Source organism: Vidua chalybeata, chromosome 3, assembly GCF_026979565.1.
Source record: "Vidua chalybeata isolate OUT-0048 chromosome 3, bVidCha1 merged haplotype, whole genome shotgun sequence".
NCBI lineage: Eukaryota > Metazoa > Chordata > Aves > Passeriformes > Viduidae > Vidua > Vidua chalybeata.
Genome location: NC_071532.1, coordinates 91,966,309 through 91,981,837, shown reverse-complemented (window position 1 = coordinate 91,981,837; position 15,529 = coordinate 91,966,309). Strand labels below are relative to the sequence as shown.

Below are 15,529 nucleotides of genomic sequence, written 5' to 3'. Positions count from 1 at the left end.
TATCTCTCTTGTATGGTGGAGGACACAAAAACTACACACAATTTTCCACATGAGTACTGAAGAGGAAATAATAACCATGACCTGATGACTACAGTTGTGCTTATACACTCCAGTCTGATATTTTTACTGCAAGGCCACATTTTTAACTCTTAGTCAGCCTCTCCACTCAGTCACCTGGGTGCTTTCTGTAAAGCTTGTTTTTACCCAGTCAGTTCCAAGAGTACTCACAAATGGCATTATTCAAGGCAAACTGCAGGATTCTGTATTTGTCTTTCCTGAACTTTATGAGCTACCTGTTGGCCTCTTCCTCCAGATTCTAAAGGTCCTTCTTGTCTAGCAGTACTAGAATCCACACATCAAGTCTTCTCCCATCATTTCGTGTCACCCTCAAACTTGCTGCAGCTGCATCCCAATTTGTTATCCAGTGACAGACAGGGGCTGGATATTGTGGGCTTTTGTATTCATCCTCAGTATCCACTGGCTCCTAGTCACACTTGGAATCAAGAAATGATACCCCTAGGGTTTGCTGACTCAATTAGTTTTCCATCCATTTTGCAGTCCCCCTGTCCAGTCCCTGTCTTCTCAATTTGGCTACAAGGATAGAAGGGGAGACTGTTTCAAAAGTTTTGCTAAATCATAAAGTGAAAAGAATCTTCTGCTGAAATCTACATCTCATGAGACAGTCACTGGACAAGTCACTTGACAAGGTTTGATTTTGATTCTTCCATCCTGCCTGTTACCAATTATTTTCTTATTTTCTCTATGCCTAGAAATTAGTTCCTAGTATTTTCTCCCAATTTTTTTTTCCAGGGAATGAGGTGAAATAGAAAGGAATACACTTGGGTTTTTTTCATTTTCTAGCTTTAAATAGTAAAGAATTGAAATGCAGTAGCTGCACAGAAGACAAACACAAGACCACAGGGAATTTCAAGAAGAAAGATAGATGAAATGTGCCACCTGGCATAAAGAAAAATATTATGCATTTCTCTTAAATGGGGATTTAACAAGTTGCTGGACTTACTATGTGAGTCGTTTCATTTACAGATCATTCCACCTACTGTATTTAATGGTTTTTTCAAGGAATTTTGACTCATTTAAATTAACTATTCCAACATATCAAGAACTGAAAGCGCACTTCAATGACACAAAATGTATGTAATTTTCTCATCAACTAAAATTAAAGAAAATTAAGAAGGCTGTGAGGGAATTTTTTTAGTAAAATATGCCCTCAAGAATTTAGAAAATTGTTCACATGCATCAAGGTTGGGTCAGCAGTTTTATTCTAAAACACCTGGAAAGCAAGATACAAATAATTTTACTTTATTTTAGTAAGAATTTAAAATATAAGCCAATATAATAATATTATACTGCAATTTACCTATGAGTTATCAATTAATGGATTAGATATTTTTACACAAACATAGTCCGCAGCAGCATATTTTCATACTGATAAATCTAAGGCATTATATATATCATATAATTAAAAGATGGAATGGAGTAGATTATATTTAATTTTAGATTTTAAATATCTCATTTACTTGTTTATATGTAGTTTTGCACCTGAAAGGCATAAAAACACAGGGAAAAATATCTTTTCAGGAAAACACACTGATCTACAATTAAGTGCCACAGATTTTGCAGATGAAGTAAGGCAAATTTAAATGCTTCCAATTTGCCCTGTGCCCTGTACGAACCTATGGTCAGCCATACACACAAAGCATGCACAAAAACACATAGGTTTTGTGACTTATAGTTGCAGATATTCTTGGAAGGAAAAAAGGGAAAGAGACATATTATTAACGACGTGAGCAAGTGAGTGAAACTGAAAGAAAACTTGCATACCAATTCATATTTATGCTTGTATAACTAATAAAAAATACATTTCATGCTAACAAACTGAGGACTTAGGTCATAAACTGAGCCTTAGACTCATTAACTACAGCCCCTGGTTTTAGCTTTCTTTAGAGACAAATAATAAGGAATTGACAAACCCTTTCCTAAGATACAGAAATCAGTGTACCCATTTAACCTGAAATCATAAATTCTACACATATTATTTGTTAACATCAAGTGATATCTATTTTCATCTATAGCTGTCTTGAATTATATTCATGTAAGTACAGTGTAGATAAAAAGCACCTCTAACTCATTATAATTCCTTTGAAATGGAAAGACTCATTCAGAGCTCCCTTCCTGTTTGCCTTCTGATTTTCACAGGCTTCAGGTAAGTCTTAAAGGCACTTCTGAAATAAATTTGAGGCATTTTGTCCTTGAAATTAAGGAATATTCAATTAGCAGTATTCACATAATCTAGCTTTAAAATGTACGAATTTACATTTCCTGAATTGCTCGCTGGAGGACCCTACATAGTTCCACTGACCTTGGATTATATTCTTAATTGCATCTAAATTAAGAGTCTGAAGAACATGCTATTAATATACCTTATGTGAAAGAATGTAAGATGGACAGGAAGGGGTTTAGTAGTAGAAATAAAACTTTCTGCAGCATGCATGGGGTAACTCAAATTTAGACTTTCACACTCAAAGCTGTATAATATTTTTAGCACTATAGAGCCTGTCTGATTTTAAAATAGCAAGGACTAAGTAGTGATTAACCTGCCAGCTCTAAATGTAATCTTTTTTGTCTGGTGAGGTAGATCCATGCATTTAACAGTTCTAAGCACAGGGCTTCATTCAACAATGAAATCAATCAAATAGGAACTAAAGTCCATCTAAAGTTTTAGGAAAAGAATTGGGAAATATCATAAAGTAAGCAATGCTTTTACTACAATAATAGTTCCTGCAAGAGGTCCTGTGTTCATTACAAGTGGGAATAGATCTGTAAAAATTATTTAAAAAGCAGAATGTAGATAACCAGGTGGGAAAAAAGTTATTAGCTATAAGGAAATAATAGTAATCTATTCCAATTTCAATGGGGATTTGTAAAAAAAAAACTGAATTAGAAAAAATCCAGCAACAAATTACTCCTGGAGAAGAAAAGGATGACTTAATATACAAACTGCATATAGACACAGCCTTTCCTACATATGAGATCTAATAAACTTATTAACTATTTCCCAAAGAGTTAAAAGCTTCACTAGGTATTGTTTCTAAGCTGACTTTCAGAATAATGTGGTATTGTTCTATACATGTAATATATATAGACACACACATATACATAAATATATGTAAGACATGTACTGAAAATTCTTCTCCATCTCTACACTATTTGAATCTAAACTCATGTCTACCATAGACAGGTAATCTTCTGGGATGTTCAGTGTAAATGTTATTTCTTAATAGTCAGAATAGAAGGAATAAAAACCTCTTTCCCAGTCTTTCAAGATCAAGAGCAATTTATAATACAAACAGAATCTATTGAGACTTGTGTATTGTTTAATTTGCATATATTGGCAGCCAAATTATCCTGCATATAGCCTTTCAAAATAGAAAAGTAGTACATAAGTACTAAATGCTGTTATTATTAATCAGATTACAAAGTGGTATTTCAGGTTATTAAAAATGAATGAAAACTAATACATATCTTTATGCTTGAATTCATTGTATGCAGGTGTCAGGCAATACCCTGGCAATGAGTGGTGTAACAGGAGGAACCTACAGGGATAATAGCTCTTTTTATTTGCAATAGAGTTTGCATGTTCAGAACAGCAGAAAGGGTTGTGGAAAACACTCTTACGCATACACGTTTTGGGCTGTTGGATCTTCACAGGTGCAGTTCCAACATATCTAAATGTCAGTCAGCCTCAGTCCAGAGATAACCTGACACCAGTAGATGGCTGATGTGCTTTTAGATACAAAATTTCTGTACACTTCTGCTGTGGAACTTATGCAGCACCTCAGTGCTTTTTTTCCTAGGTAAAAAAAAGTTTATTTGACTTTTTTCCTGCTCTAAATATCAAAAGAAGTAGCAATTGGTGTACTCTGCTTATGCTTATATCCTATGCTTATTTCCTGCACCAAAATGACATCTTTCTTAATACAGCATATTTCAAATTGAACAATCAGGTGTGAAAATATATCAAGCTAGAGGAGTGTTCTTCATTTTCATAAAATTTTTTGCTGGAAACAACTGCATCTTTCTGGGAAGTCACTAATAATGAACTGACATTTAGAAGTTAGGTTAGTTCTTTGAGACAATGGTCACTATTTCTGACGACTCCACGTCTTAAGAGACATCATAGTACAAAACTGTATCCAAAAAAATTGAACTACAAACATTCCTGCTGCAAAATGAAGGAGTCAATCAGGAATACTTAATGAAAGGTTATAAAATCTTAATTCTGATCTGAGTTACATGATTCTGTGCTATATTTTTTTTCTGATAATACTCTGTCTTTATTTTTCTTTCTGCTGCAGCCTAGTATCTGTGAGAAATAGAGATGTTAATGGTTAATGGCTCAAACATTGCTAAGATCACTGTAAGACTTTGCCCACTACGGCAAGCTGTATAAAGAAGTCACGGCTCATGTGTGGTCACCAAACTTCCCCCCCTACCGAATAAGCTTCTGCAAATTCCTGGAAATATGGACACAAAGTTAAGCCACCCAACAGGAGCTTGAGATAAGATAAAGGTGGTTCCATTGCCCAATTATCTCGGGTCTAAGAAGTAAACAAGCCTGGGGAGAAGAATGTATCCATGAGGAAAGCCAACTCAGCAGCTGTGCTAAAAATCAGCTCTGTCTAGGTCCAGCACAGGGAGGCCATAGCCCACAGACTCATTTCAGAGGCCTTTCACCATGACCCACAGTGTTGCGGCAGATCCACTGTAAAACTCCCCCACCACCCAGGAGAGGTGATTGGACATTTCCACGTACACCTGAATATAAAGATAAGCATGGAACACTATGTGTTCTGCTAAAATGACATCATGAGGCACTAGAGAAGAAAAATGCTTTTTATGTGAGGTTGAGCTCTGAAGAGGAAAGCAGAGTTCCTCCTTTCCTGAGACCAAATGAGTACATTCAACTATAAGGCAAGAAGAAAATCTGCAAAACGAGGGCAGACAAAGCAAATAGCAGATTCCAGAAATAAATATCCTGTTCACAACCAAGAATAAACCTACTGCTGAGCTTCAAATGTCACTCAAAAAGAGAATCTTTTCCTTATGTCTGTATTCGCAGTTTAGCTAATATCTGCATATTAGCAGAACCAATATGAGTGGATCTGAAGAGAGCAAGAGTTGGGGTGAGAATTCATGTCCAAACTATATCAATCTCAGGGTTTGAAAGTCTTGGTTTTGTTTCAAATTTGACTGCCTCTTGCCTGCTTCCCTTGACCAAATGGTCAATATGCTGAACGCTCAATTGTAGTTGGAATAGTCCTAATTGAATGGCATCTGGAACAGTCCTAATTGAAGATTATCTTGAAGCTTAGTTTCATCATACACCCTGCTCCACAAAGAAAAGCGCTATGAACGTGGGTGACTATTTGAGTCACTTACAAATCATACTGGTTTGAAAAGCATTACAACAACATAAAAGGTAATTTTATGTCTAATGAAAAGATATACCCTCATAGAATAGCAAAAAATTATATTCAGGACATGATAGTTCCATATTTAAGGTACCTTTATTTTTCATTGATTCAAAAACGTTGCTTGACAAGAGCTGAAATCTAGTTCTTGATACTTTTAAGACATAACAAAAAAAAAAAAAAAAAAAAAAAAAAAAAAAAAAAAAAAAAATAAGGGGTTTTACCTAGGCATTGGGTTTCAGTACCACTCCAGAGACCATTTGCCAAGCACTCTCTCACATGAGAACCAACTAATGTGTATCCTGTGTTACAAGTGAATATTGCAGTAGCTCCATACACTGTTAAGGTTCCAATCTTATTTCCATTTGGTGGAGATGGAAGACCACCACAGGAGATAACTAAGAAAAAAAAAAGAAATAGAACATACTGAAATATGAAAATGCTTTTCATAATTTTTTGGACTGGAAGACAATTCATCACCTTGTGTTTTCATAAAAAGTATTTGTAATAGGAATAAATACAGAGTTTTATTCCATAGAAAGCGCTTAAAATTATGCTTGATATAGCAACATATGTTATAAAACTATAAATTCTTTGGGATAATTGCATATTTTGACAGCAGCCAATGCATGTTTCTAGTTCTCAAACAAGGGAATTACACGAATTTCTGAGAAGGCTGTGGTTATATTCCATATATACATATCCATGCCTACTTCTCAAATACACTTTCCCTGCCTGTTTTAAATGTTGTGTCACTTTAAAGTATTAAAAATATTTTTAACATTTAGTACTCTGAATTGTTATGAACTGTTTTTTTTTATTTCCCACTACTATTCATAAGCATGTAGCATATAGTCTGCTTGCTAAAACAATAGATCATCTGGTTTTGCCAAAGACTAGATTTGACCAATTATCAGAGAAATTTTCTGTAGAATCTGTAGCTGCAACCCACAGTTATTGCACACCACATGAAAAACTGTCATTCAAGAATGTATCAAACTCTAATTTAATTAAAACTATTCTGTCATTTCTTTTGTTTCTAGAAGAGTATACCAATGTATTGTAATATAAGATGCAGGCCAATGTCTTCAAGAGGTTCAACTATATTTATACATTAGTATAAATCATATGTTTACTTTCAATAGCATCTTGATCACAACTAAAGTTCCTACTTGAAATCCCAAGGCCTCACTCTTACATATTTTAAAATGTTTGCTATAGAAAACAGCATGGAATTGGTTAGAATTTGAATAAAATCAAGTACCAGCTACCATGCAGTTAACTAACTCAGTCATAATCAGAAAATATATTATCATAGTTTCTTATGTACATAATGTGCCTAGAGATGAGTAAGACTCATTTTGACTACAATCGAATCACATTAATGTAATTTGGGGATTAGCCTAACATTATAATTTCTAACTTTAATACTGAATATTAATTACATTTATGTTAAAAATATAAATCAAACTCTTTTTGCAGAGAAAGTAAACTGTAGACTCCAGAAAAATACTCTGTTTTGTTTCTGGATCTTAATGATCCAGGTCCAACGGAAATATTAATGAATATCTCTTGGAGGATAAAGTTTGCTATAATTAAATCCTAATCAGTCCTCTAGCAGAGGGCAAAACAATATACCTTTCTTATAAATTAACTAATATCTCTTCAATCAGCAACTCCCTGTGTTTCTAATACTTTTCTTTTGGTTAACTGCATCTCATATGGATCATCCCATTTTCTACTCACATAAATTTTTTGTAATTGTAGAGGGTGGGCAAGAACTATCTTTTCAAAGACTGGTTAGCAGCTGAACAGTAGCTGAACAGCTACTGAACAGCTGAACAGTAGCATTAGGCAGCATATCAAAACTACTTTTTTTTAATCTGCGTGCACAAAGAGACATAAATGCAGTTATCAGAATTTAAAAAATAATATATTGTAAAAGAAAAAATGAAGTTTTGGAGAAATTTATTAAGACTTTGGCACTGTAACCCTTGAAGTCTGTATGATTCCACTGAGATTGCCAAGGTTCCCTAAAACTTTAAACATCCAAAGTCAGGATTGATGTAATTTATGGCATTTTGTATGAAGACACTATAAAAGCTCATATGAATGTTTCTCCAACAGTACAGTTTTAATGTTCCACCCAAGAGGTCAAAGCAATATCATCTTCTAATCTAACTCTAATCTGGAATCTTCTAAAGTAATAACATTCTCTCCTAGTACTTTCTACATACTTACTGATTTCTTGATGGTACATCATTGGCTCTTGTATGAAACATATTGTACTTAACACCTAAGGAGTTGGAATAAATTAATTTCAAGTTATTGAAAATGTCACATTTTCTTACTTATTGGAATGTAAGAGAAAAGTAGTTTATTAAAGCCTTCATTTATAAAAGAAAATATATGTATTAGAAAGCATAGGATATTCTGTAAACAAGAATGTTCCTTACCCTTACAAGCTGGCCTTTCATTGCCTACACTCCAGGTTCCATTAGTCCTGCACTGTATGAGTCTTTGACCCAATAAATAATATCCAGGACTGCAGCTGAGCATGACTTGAGCTCCGTACTCATTCAGCGACCCAGAAATCAGTCTCCAGACAACATGTTCTGACAGAAGAGTCTCTATGCTGGGGCAGGTCACAGCTGTGAAGAAAGGACATGTACATATTAGCATTCTGCCCCTATATTTCTTTATAGGTGAATATCCCACCTTGCTTGCAGATGATTCACAATCTAAGACTTAGAATACCATAGTCATTTTGGAAATATAAGTTCTAAGGAAAATAATTGTTAAACAGTGAGTATTACAAATTGAACTGGAGTTTGTAGTGTATTTTCCTTTAGTGGATGTAGTGGAACAATGGCATACAGTTATACTCTTTAATGAGATTTTTTCAAAGATTTCAGAGACAAAACACATCACAGGCTATGGTGGATGTAAAAGGGAAAGCAAATATTGCTATGTAATGTTTGCAAAGCTTGAAGTTCTTAAAATAGGTTGCCATAAAATCTGCTATCACACAGTGAAATGCTAATTACTATAAAACCATATATTGTGGGTATACAGGAAAATTATTTCATTCCAGTTTAGAAGACTTAAAAAAATATGATGATATTTAGGAAGATTTTTAGAGTTACTTCAGTTCTGTTGTTTTTAATATTTCATATTTTGTAACAGAATGCAGTTACTGACTACAGACAAGAAGTATAATTTATGTTCTTTTTTTAGTTTCAATTTGATGCTCTGCAATTTAAGTCTACAGAATTCTTAAAATATTTATGATATTGACATGAATTCTTTCTTAATGTACCCGTGACTCTAGACTAGCATTATGAAAATATTTATGACTATTTAAAATAGTTATATTTGTTATCTTTTACCATATTATTCAGAATTTCCCTGCTATAGAAAAAGTCTGGATGAATTACTGACTGTTTATGTCACTAAGTGAGATTCACTAAGTGAATACTTTAGGAAAAAGCTACTAGCCCAGAAACAGTTGAGAAAAACTATACTTTCCAAGGAAAATTAACCAACCAACAACAAAAACAAGTAGCAGAAATTTAGTTTCTTCATATGTTGCTCAGTGGAAGACAAACGCATTAGGAGCAAGTGTAAAAATCCCAAATGAAGAAATAAAAAGAAGAGCATGGTTCTCATTTATGCTACAATAAATTCATACTATGCCACAAGGAAAAAGACTAACAAGCTGGCAAAATAAATACATAAATAAATAATTACATATTCTGTAGATTTCACACTGTTTGAGAGGTATAAAGAGGTTTACAAGTATGAATGTGTGATGGAAGAGACTAGTTAAGGCAATCACTGAACTAAAGGGAAAGTGATAGAATCAAAATACCTGTGAAAATTTAGATGTTAATGTTATAATTATACATCTACCTTTTCCAATAGTTATCTTACTCATGGCAAATTTTGGCATCCAGGAAAATCAGAACTGAACACAGCATATTTATGAAGATGTGTAAATATTTATAAGGGAGAAATAATTTGAAGAACTTCCAAATGACAGATTATATTGTTATATTGAGCTGAAGTTTTCTTAGAATATTTTCTTAGATTTTGTTTTGTATATCTTAGGAAGGATTGCCAGTGTACAATCACTTTGAAACTTAATATGTCTTCACTTTGGCCTTTAAAACAATATTTTGACTACTGAAGAATGGTATCCCAGGTTAATAGAAGACTTCCTACTTCCTAATTTAATTTATTTTGGTATTAATACTAAACTGTGTTTCATAGCTATGGAAAGATTATGAACTATCAACCAAGAAATATTTTTCCGTACTTGTTAAATAAAATATGCATATTGAAGAACTCTGCTTAACACCATAGTGAAAATAATGTAAGTCTTTCAGGAAACAAAACATATTCTTAATAGGAACTTAATGCCTATCAACTTAAACCTTTTTATCATTCCTCCTACCAAACAATAGTTTTATTGGTTCTTTCAAATATGAAAGCAAGCTTCTTATTTAGTCCAACAGCAAAAATTTTAAAATTAACCATAGGACACATCAAAACAGGCTCAGCTATTTCAGAATATGTAAATAAGCTGCATAGATGTTACCTCTACATACTGAGGTCAGTATGCAATTTATTCTTTCTTTATCTATAGATAACTTAAATTTGCAAGCACACTTTACAAACAACTATTAGATTCTAATGCATAAATGTATGATTTCTAATTCAAGATGTTCCTCTATACAGAATATACTTCTAGGCTGTGTTGATCACCTAAATCAACTAAACCTGCTGCTTGAAAAAATTTAATTTTACAGGGACTGATTTTGATTTATCAAATTCCTCATCCTTCAAGGAACAAAAAAATAACTATTAACAGATGCTTGATTTTGTGCACATGGTTTATGAATGAGTGCAACAACTTGCCTTTGTGGTCAGTCTCTTGGAAACTGATGGTATGGGCACTATTTAAGTTCTCATTTACATAGATGAAACTCTTAAGGAATTATCTCAATTTCTTGCAGATGTGAAGATGTTCTCTTACTTCTCCAGGCATTTTTATAATAAATTTTATTAATAACATTTATTTACATAAAATACAGGTCAGAAAACACAATTATAATTTGAAATAATGATTAAGCTTATCTATTTTAATGATATAACAATCTTCATATATTGATAATTCTGAATAGACTCAAAACCAGGGAATTTATACTGACCTATAATTACCATAAAAAAGAATTGTGATGAAGCCCAAATAGGCAGATCTGTCAGGTCAATGTGTGGCTTTGAGGCTGGTGTAAGTGGAAAAATTTGGGGTTTGTAGACCATGGGATGATTTACTTAACATGTGGTCCACTGACACCTGATAGGATGCACTTTTCTCAGAGGGGAGAAAGAGCTCTAGCACAGGAGCTAGTGGGGCTCACTGAAAATGAGTTAAAGTATTTTGGGAGGGGGAAAGGGAAAATACCAGGCTTGGCAATGATAAGGGATGGTATGGTGTGCTAAAACTTGAGGAAAAAAGCACTAATCTCTCAATCTGCTTCACAAGGTGCTGGCTACAAAGTATCAGACTTAAATGTTTCTACACATGCACCCAGCATAAGTAAAACAAAATGAGCTCGAATCTTTGCCCCAGTCCTAGTCTGATATCATTGGCATAGATTAAACCCGGTGGGATGAGTCCTGTGACTGGAGTACCCTCTTGGATGGTGACAGGCTCTTTAGGAGGGATAAGGTAGGGCAGAAAAGGCAACAGGTGGAGAGGGGGTGGCACTGATGTAATAGAAGGGTTAGAATAGATGGAATTTTCTGTTGGAAATGGCTCAGTTGAGAGTTTCTGGATAAGAATCAAGGGACAAACCAATCATGTGAATGTCATTGTGGGAGCCATCTGTAGACCTACAGCTAGGAAGATGATGCCAACAAATTATTCTTTGAGCAACTAAGGGGCACTTCCAAATCAACTGCTCTTGTCCTTATGGGGGACTTCAACTTGTCAGAAATTATCTGGGAGAACCACACAGATGGTGTGCTACAACCCAGCACAGAAGATTCCTAAAAATCTGGGAAGACGTGGAACAGATCGTAAGAGAGATGGCTCGGAAAGATGGCCTCCTTGATCTATTGCTTGTCAACAGGGAAGATCTCATAAGAGAAGTGGAGATTGTGACCGTCTTGGCCGCAGTGACAATAAAGCTGCTGAGTTTAAAATTTCTGTTGACAAGAGGAAAAGTGCCAGCAAAACCTCAACTCTGGAATGAGGAGTGCAGACTTCAATCTTCTCAGGGAACTAGCAAATAAAATCCCCATGGAAAATATTTTTGCAGGTATTGGGATCCATCTGGTCATTTTTTAAGCTTTGCCTCCCAAAGGGCACAGGAATGTCAAAAGTCAAGCAGGTAAGGCAAAAGGCTGGCTTGGCTGAACAGGGATCTCCTCTTGGAAATAAGGCAAAAAAGGAAGGTGTATGCCCTGTGGAAGCAAGATGAGGTATCATGGAAGAATACAGAGATGTTGCTTGCCACTGTAAGGAGAAAATTAATCCAGACAAAACTCAACTGGAGTTGAAGCTGGCCAAAAATATGGTGGATAATAAAAAGAGTCTTTCAAATATATTAATGGCAAAAGTCAATGTAGAAACAACATCCGCTCATTGCAAGATGAGGATGGTCTCCTCACAAACAGGGACATGTACAAGGCAGAGGCGCTTAATGCATTCCTTTGCATTCTCTGCTTCAACACGGATGATGCACCAAGGGGGTCCCAGCGCCCTGAACTGTAGAACTATGACTATGAGAATGATCAAGTTCCAGTCAGCCTTGAAATTGTGTATGATCTGATGCTCCAGCTGGATCCCTACAGATAGAATTCATCCAAGAATCCTCAAAGAGCTCGGTTATGTCATTGCAAAACATCTCTTGATGTTTTTTGAGCAGTCTTGGGAATCTGGAGAGGTTCCAGCTGACTGGAAGCTGGGGAACATTATCCCAGTTTTCAAGAAAGGCAAGAAGGAGGACCCTGGAAAATACAGGCCTATCAGTCTCACTTCAGTGAAAAATTTTACTCCTTCACTGCTCTAAATATCAAAAGTGAAAAATAATCTTCATGGAAAAGCTTATTTTGGGAAGTGTTGAAAAACATCTGAAGGTTGCTCTTCAAGAGTATCTTGAATATTGTGACTCTGAGTGCAATTATCTTTTTCAAAGAAAAAAAATATAATGTTCATGATGGAAAAATATCTCAATTACAGGAACTTGCTATTTAGTAATACTTGCTATTATTATTTTGCAGTATTTTGTATTTATAAGTAATACTTATTATTATTATTTATTATGTGCAAGGAGCATATGATACTTAATTGCCATTCTTCAGATGGTAGTTAACAACCACAAAAATGGGGAAAGGGCATTTTGGACTTACTATTTGGTGAACCGAATGCAGTAATGTGACCTACATTTTTCAAATATAACCATTTGAATAACTTCAGTATTAGCTTAACAATATGAAAAACATTAAGGTGAAGGCATGCATTATATCTGAGATAGTAGTGTGCTTTAAATTCATAAGTATTAGTAAAATTAGAAGACAGTAGGAAACCAAGTAATCCTATACATCACAAAATCTATGAACAAAGACCCAAGAACAAAATAGGATCACTTAAGCAAGTTGATAGTGTCAGTATGCTGATACAAAGGAAATTAAGCTGTTCATGTGGGTCAATATATTCAGACAGGAAAGGCTTCAAAACCACAAAACAGATAAACAAAAGGATCATGTGATATTCAGCATCAGTCTGTCAATCCATTTAGCTATATCAAGCCAATCTGTTATCAGTCTAATGTATCTGGACTAATTAAAATATTAAATTTATGAACTGTTTTAGTACAGTTCATTGAATAAGTACTCCATGTTACATACTAAATGCTGACAAAATACTTCAAAAATACTTACTGACCTTAGGATTTGTTAAAGAAAATGGGTATGATGTTTTGAATGTCTTAGCAAATAAAAACCACCAGCACAATATCTACGATGAGTTGATGTGAATCATTGTCTGTTTATCTTAGCAAATTTGGTTTTGCATTTATACTACAACTATTGTTTTATTTCAGAACTACTTATGATTCTTAGTTCTATAACTAGATAATTTCCAAAGATATTAAAAATTATTTTAAAAGTTATTTTTATAAACTCATAAATTATAAAATTTATAATTGTTTTTCAATTTATTTATAGAAAAAAAATATATCTGAACCATCACTGTTACAGCTTAGCACACTACACCTTCAAAAAAAAATCTACAGCAATACAAAGATTGCAGAAAAGTGATGCTAGCTGTCCTTAAAATATTTGATGTTAGATGAATTAGCATAAACCAATCAAGAACCTGATTTAAATTTTTGAATAAATGTATCAAAGGAATAGTGAAAAAGAGCAATGAAGTTATGCAGTTACAGGGACTATCTTAGCCAATTAAAATGTTAGAAGAATGAACCATAAACTCAGTATTCTAGGTTATGCATCCACATACTTCTATGAAAAGGAAAGCAGTAAGAGGAAAAGGCCAGAGAGACATGGATTTGAAAAGTAAACAAATCAATGGATAATGGTGACCCTTGTGAAGTTCAATACAGCCAAGTGCAAGGTCCTACCCATGGGTCAGGGAAATCTGAAACACGAGTACAAGCTGGGCACAGAATAAATTGAGAGGAGCTCTGAGGAGGAGGGCTTGGGGTGTTGGTTGATGAGAAGCTTGACATGAGCCAGCAATGTGCACTTGCAGTCCAGAAGGCCAACTGTACTCTGGGCTGCATTGAAAAAAGGGTGGCCAGTAGGTTGAGAGAGGTGATTTAACCTCCTATTCTGCTCCCGTGAGACCCCACCTGGAACACTGTGCTCAGCTCTAGGGCCCCCAACAAAAGAAAGACATGGACCTCTTGGAGTGAATACAGAGAAGGCCAAAAAGATGATCAATGGGCTGGAGCACCTTGATGATGACAGGCTGAGGGAGTTGGTGTCATTCAGCCTGGAGCAAAGTAGGCTCCTGAGAGACCTTAGAGCAGCCTTCCAGTGCCTAAGGGAGCTACATGAGAGCTAGAGAGACTTTTCACAAAAGCATGTAGTAATAGGAAAAGGAGAACAGTTTCAAATTTAAAGAGAGTAAGTTTAGATTAGAAATTCTTCACTATGAGAGTGGTGAGGCACTGGAACAGTTTTCCCAGAGAGGCTGAGAATGTCCAGTTCCTGGAAATGTTCAAAGTCAGGTTAGATGAGGCCATAAGCAACCTGGTCTAGTAGAACGTATTCCCGTTCATGGCAGGGGGGTTGGAACTATATGATCTTTAATGTTCCTTCCAACCCAAACTATTTCCTGATTCTATGTTCTATGGAAGAGCAATAGAGAAGTGTCTTCCCTTCACCATGTTCTAGAGATCTCTATGAAGAAAAACTGAAGCAAGATATTTGTCATTCAATTAAGCTTTCTCAGTAGATATCTGTTGCTTTCCATTTTCTGTAATTAAATTCAGTAGCCTGATATCCATGATCCATCTGTGTCTTGCTCTATGACCATCACGAATCATATTTTTCATGCTTAAAATCTGATGTAAATGCTTTTAATGAAGAGAAAGGCCTTTCAAACATCTGCCTCAGGCATGATATTATCAGACGTGTTTTGCAAAACAAACTGCCCTGATTTCAACCTTCATTTTAACAGATACGGGAATAAAAATGGACCTGTTTATTTACCATTTACCTTTCTGTGCTGTGTTTGCTTCCCATCAAGTTAGAGATGTTTCTGTTTCTGGAGACTAAACACGTCTCTCCTTACAGCAGCAATACTGAAAAAACCAGGTTGTTATGCAGATTGTCTAAGCTCCCTGCACTTTGCAAGTAAGAAATCTTGGGTAAAGCATGCTTGCCTCGGAATAGCAACCCATTCTGAAAATATTGATTTAAAATTGTCATCTACATCACTAGCACTTTAATTTAGCACACCTAGATTTAGAAGTAATTGGATTCTTTTTCAAACAATATTT

The 15,529-nt window shown here is 34.9% G+C and overlaps 1 protein-coding gene across 1 annotated transcript in view; it reads right to left on the bottom strand.

Moving 5' to 3' along the window:
• Positions 1 to 15,529, bottom strand: part of CSMD1 (CUB and Sushi multiple domains 1) — a 1,092,714-nt gene that overhangs the window by 53,408 nt on the left and 1,023,777 nt on the right. Inside the window, exons 51-52 of the mRNA XM_053939637.1 lie at positions 7,949 to 8,143; positions 5,717 to 5,890 (exon numbers count right to left, since the gene is read on the bottom strand). Coding sequence (XP_053795612.1) covers positions 5,717 to 5,890; positions 7,949 to 8,143 — 369 coding nt within the window. The remainder of the gene's footprint in view (positions 1 to 5,716; positions 5,891 to 7,948; positions 8,144 to 15,529) is intronic.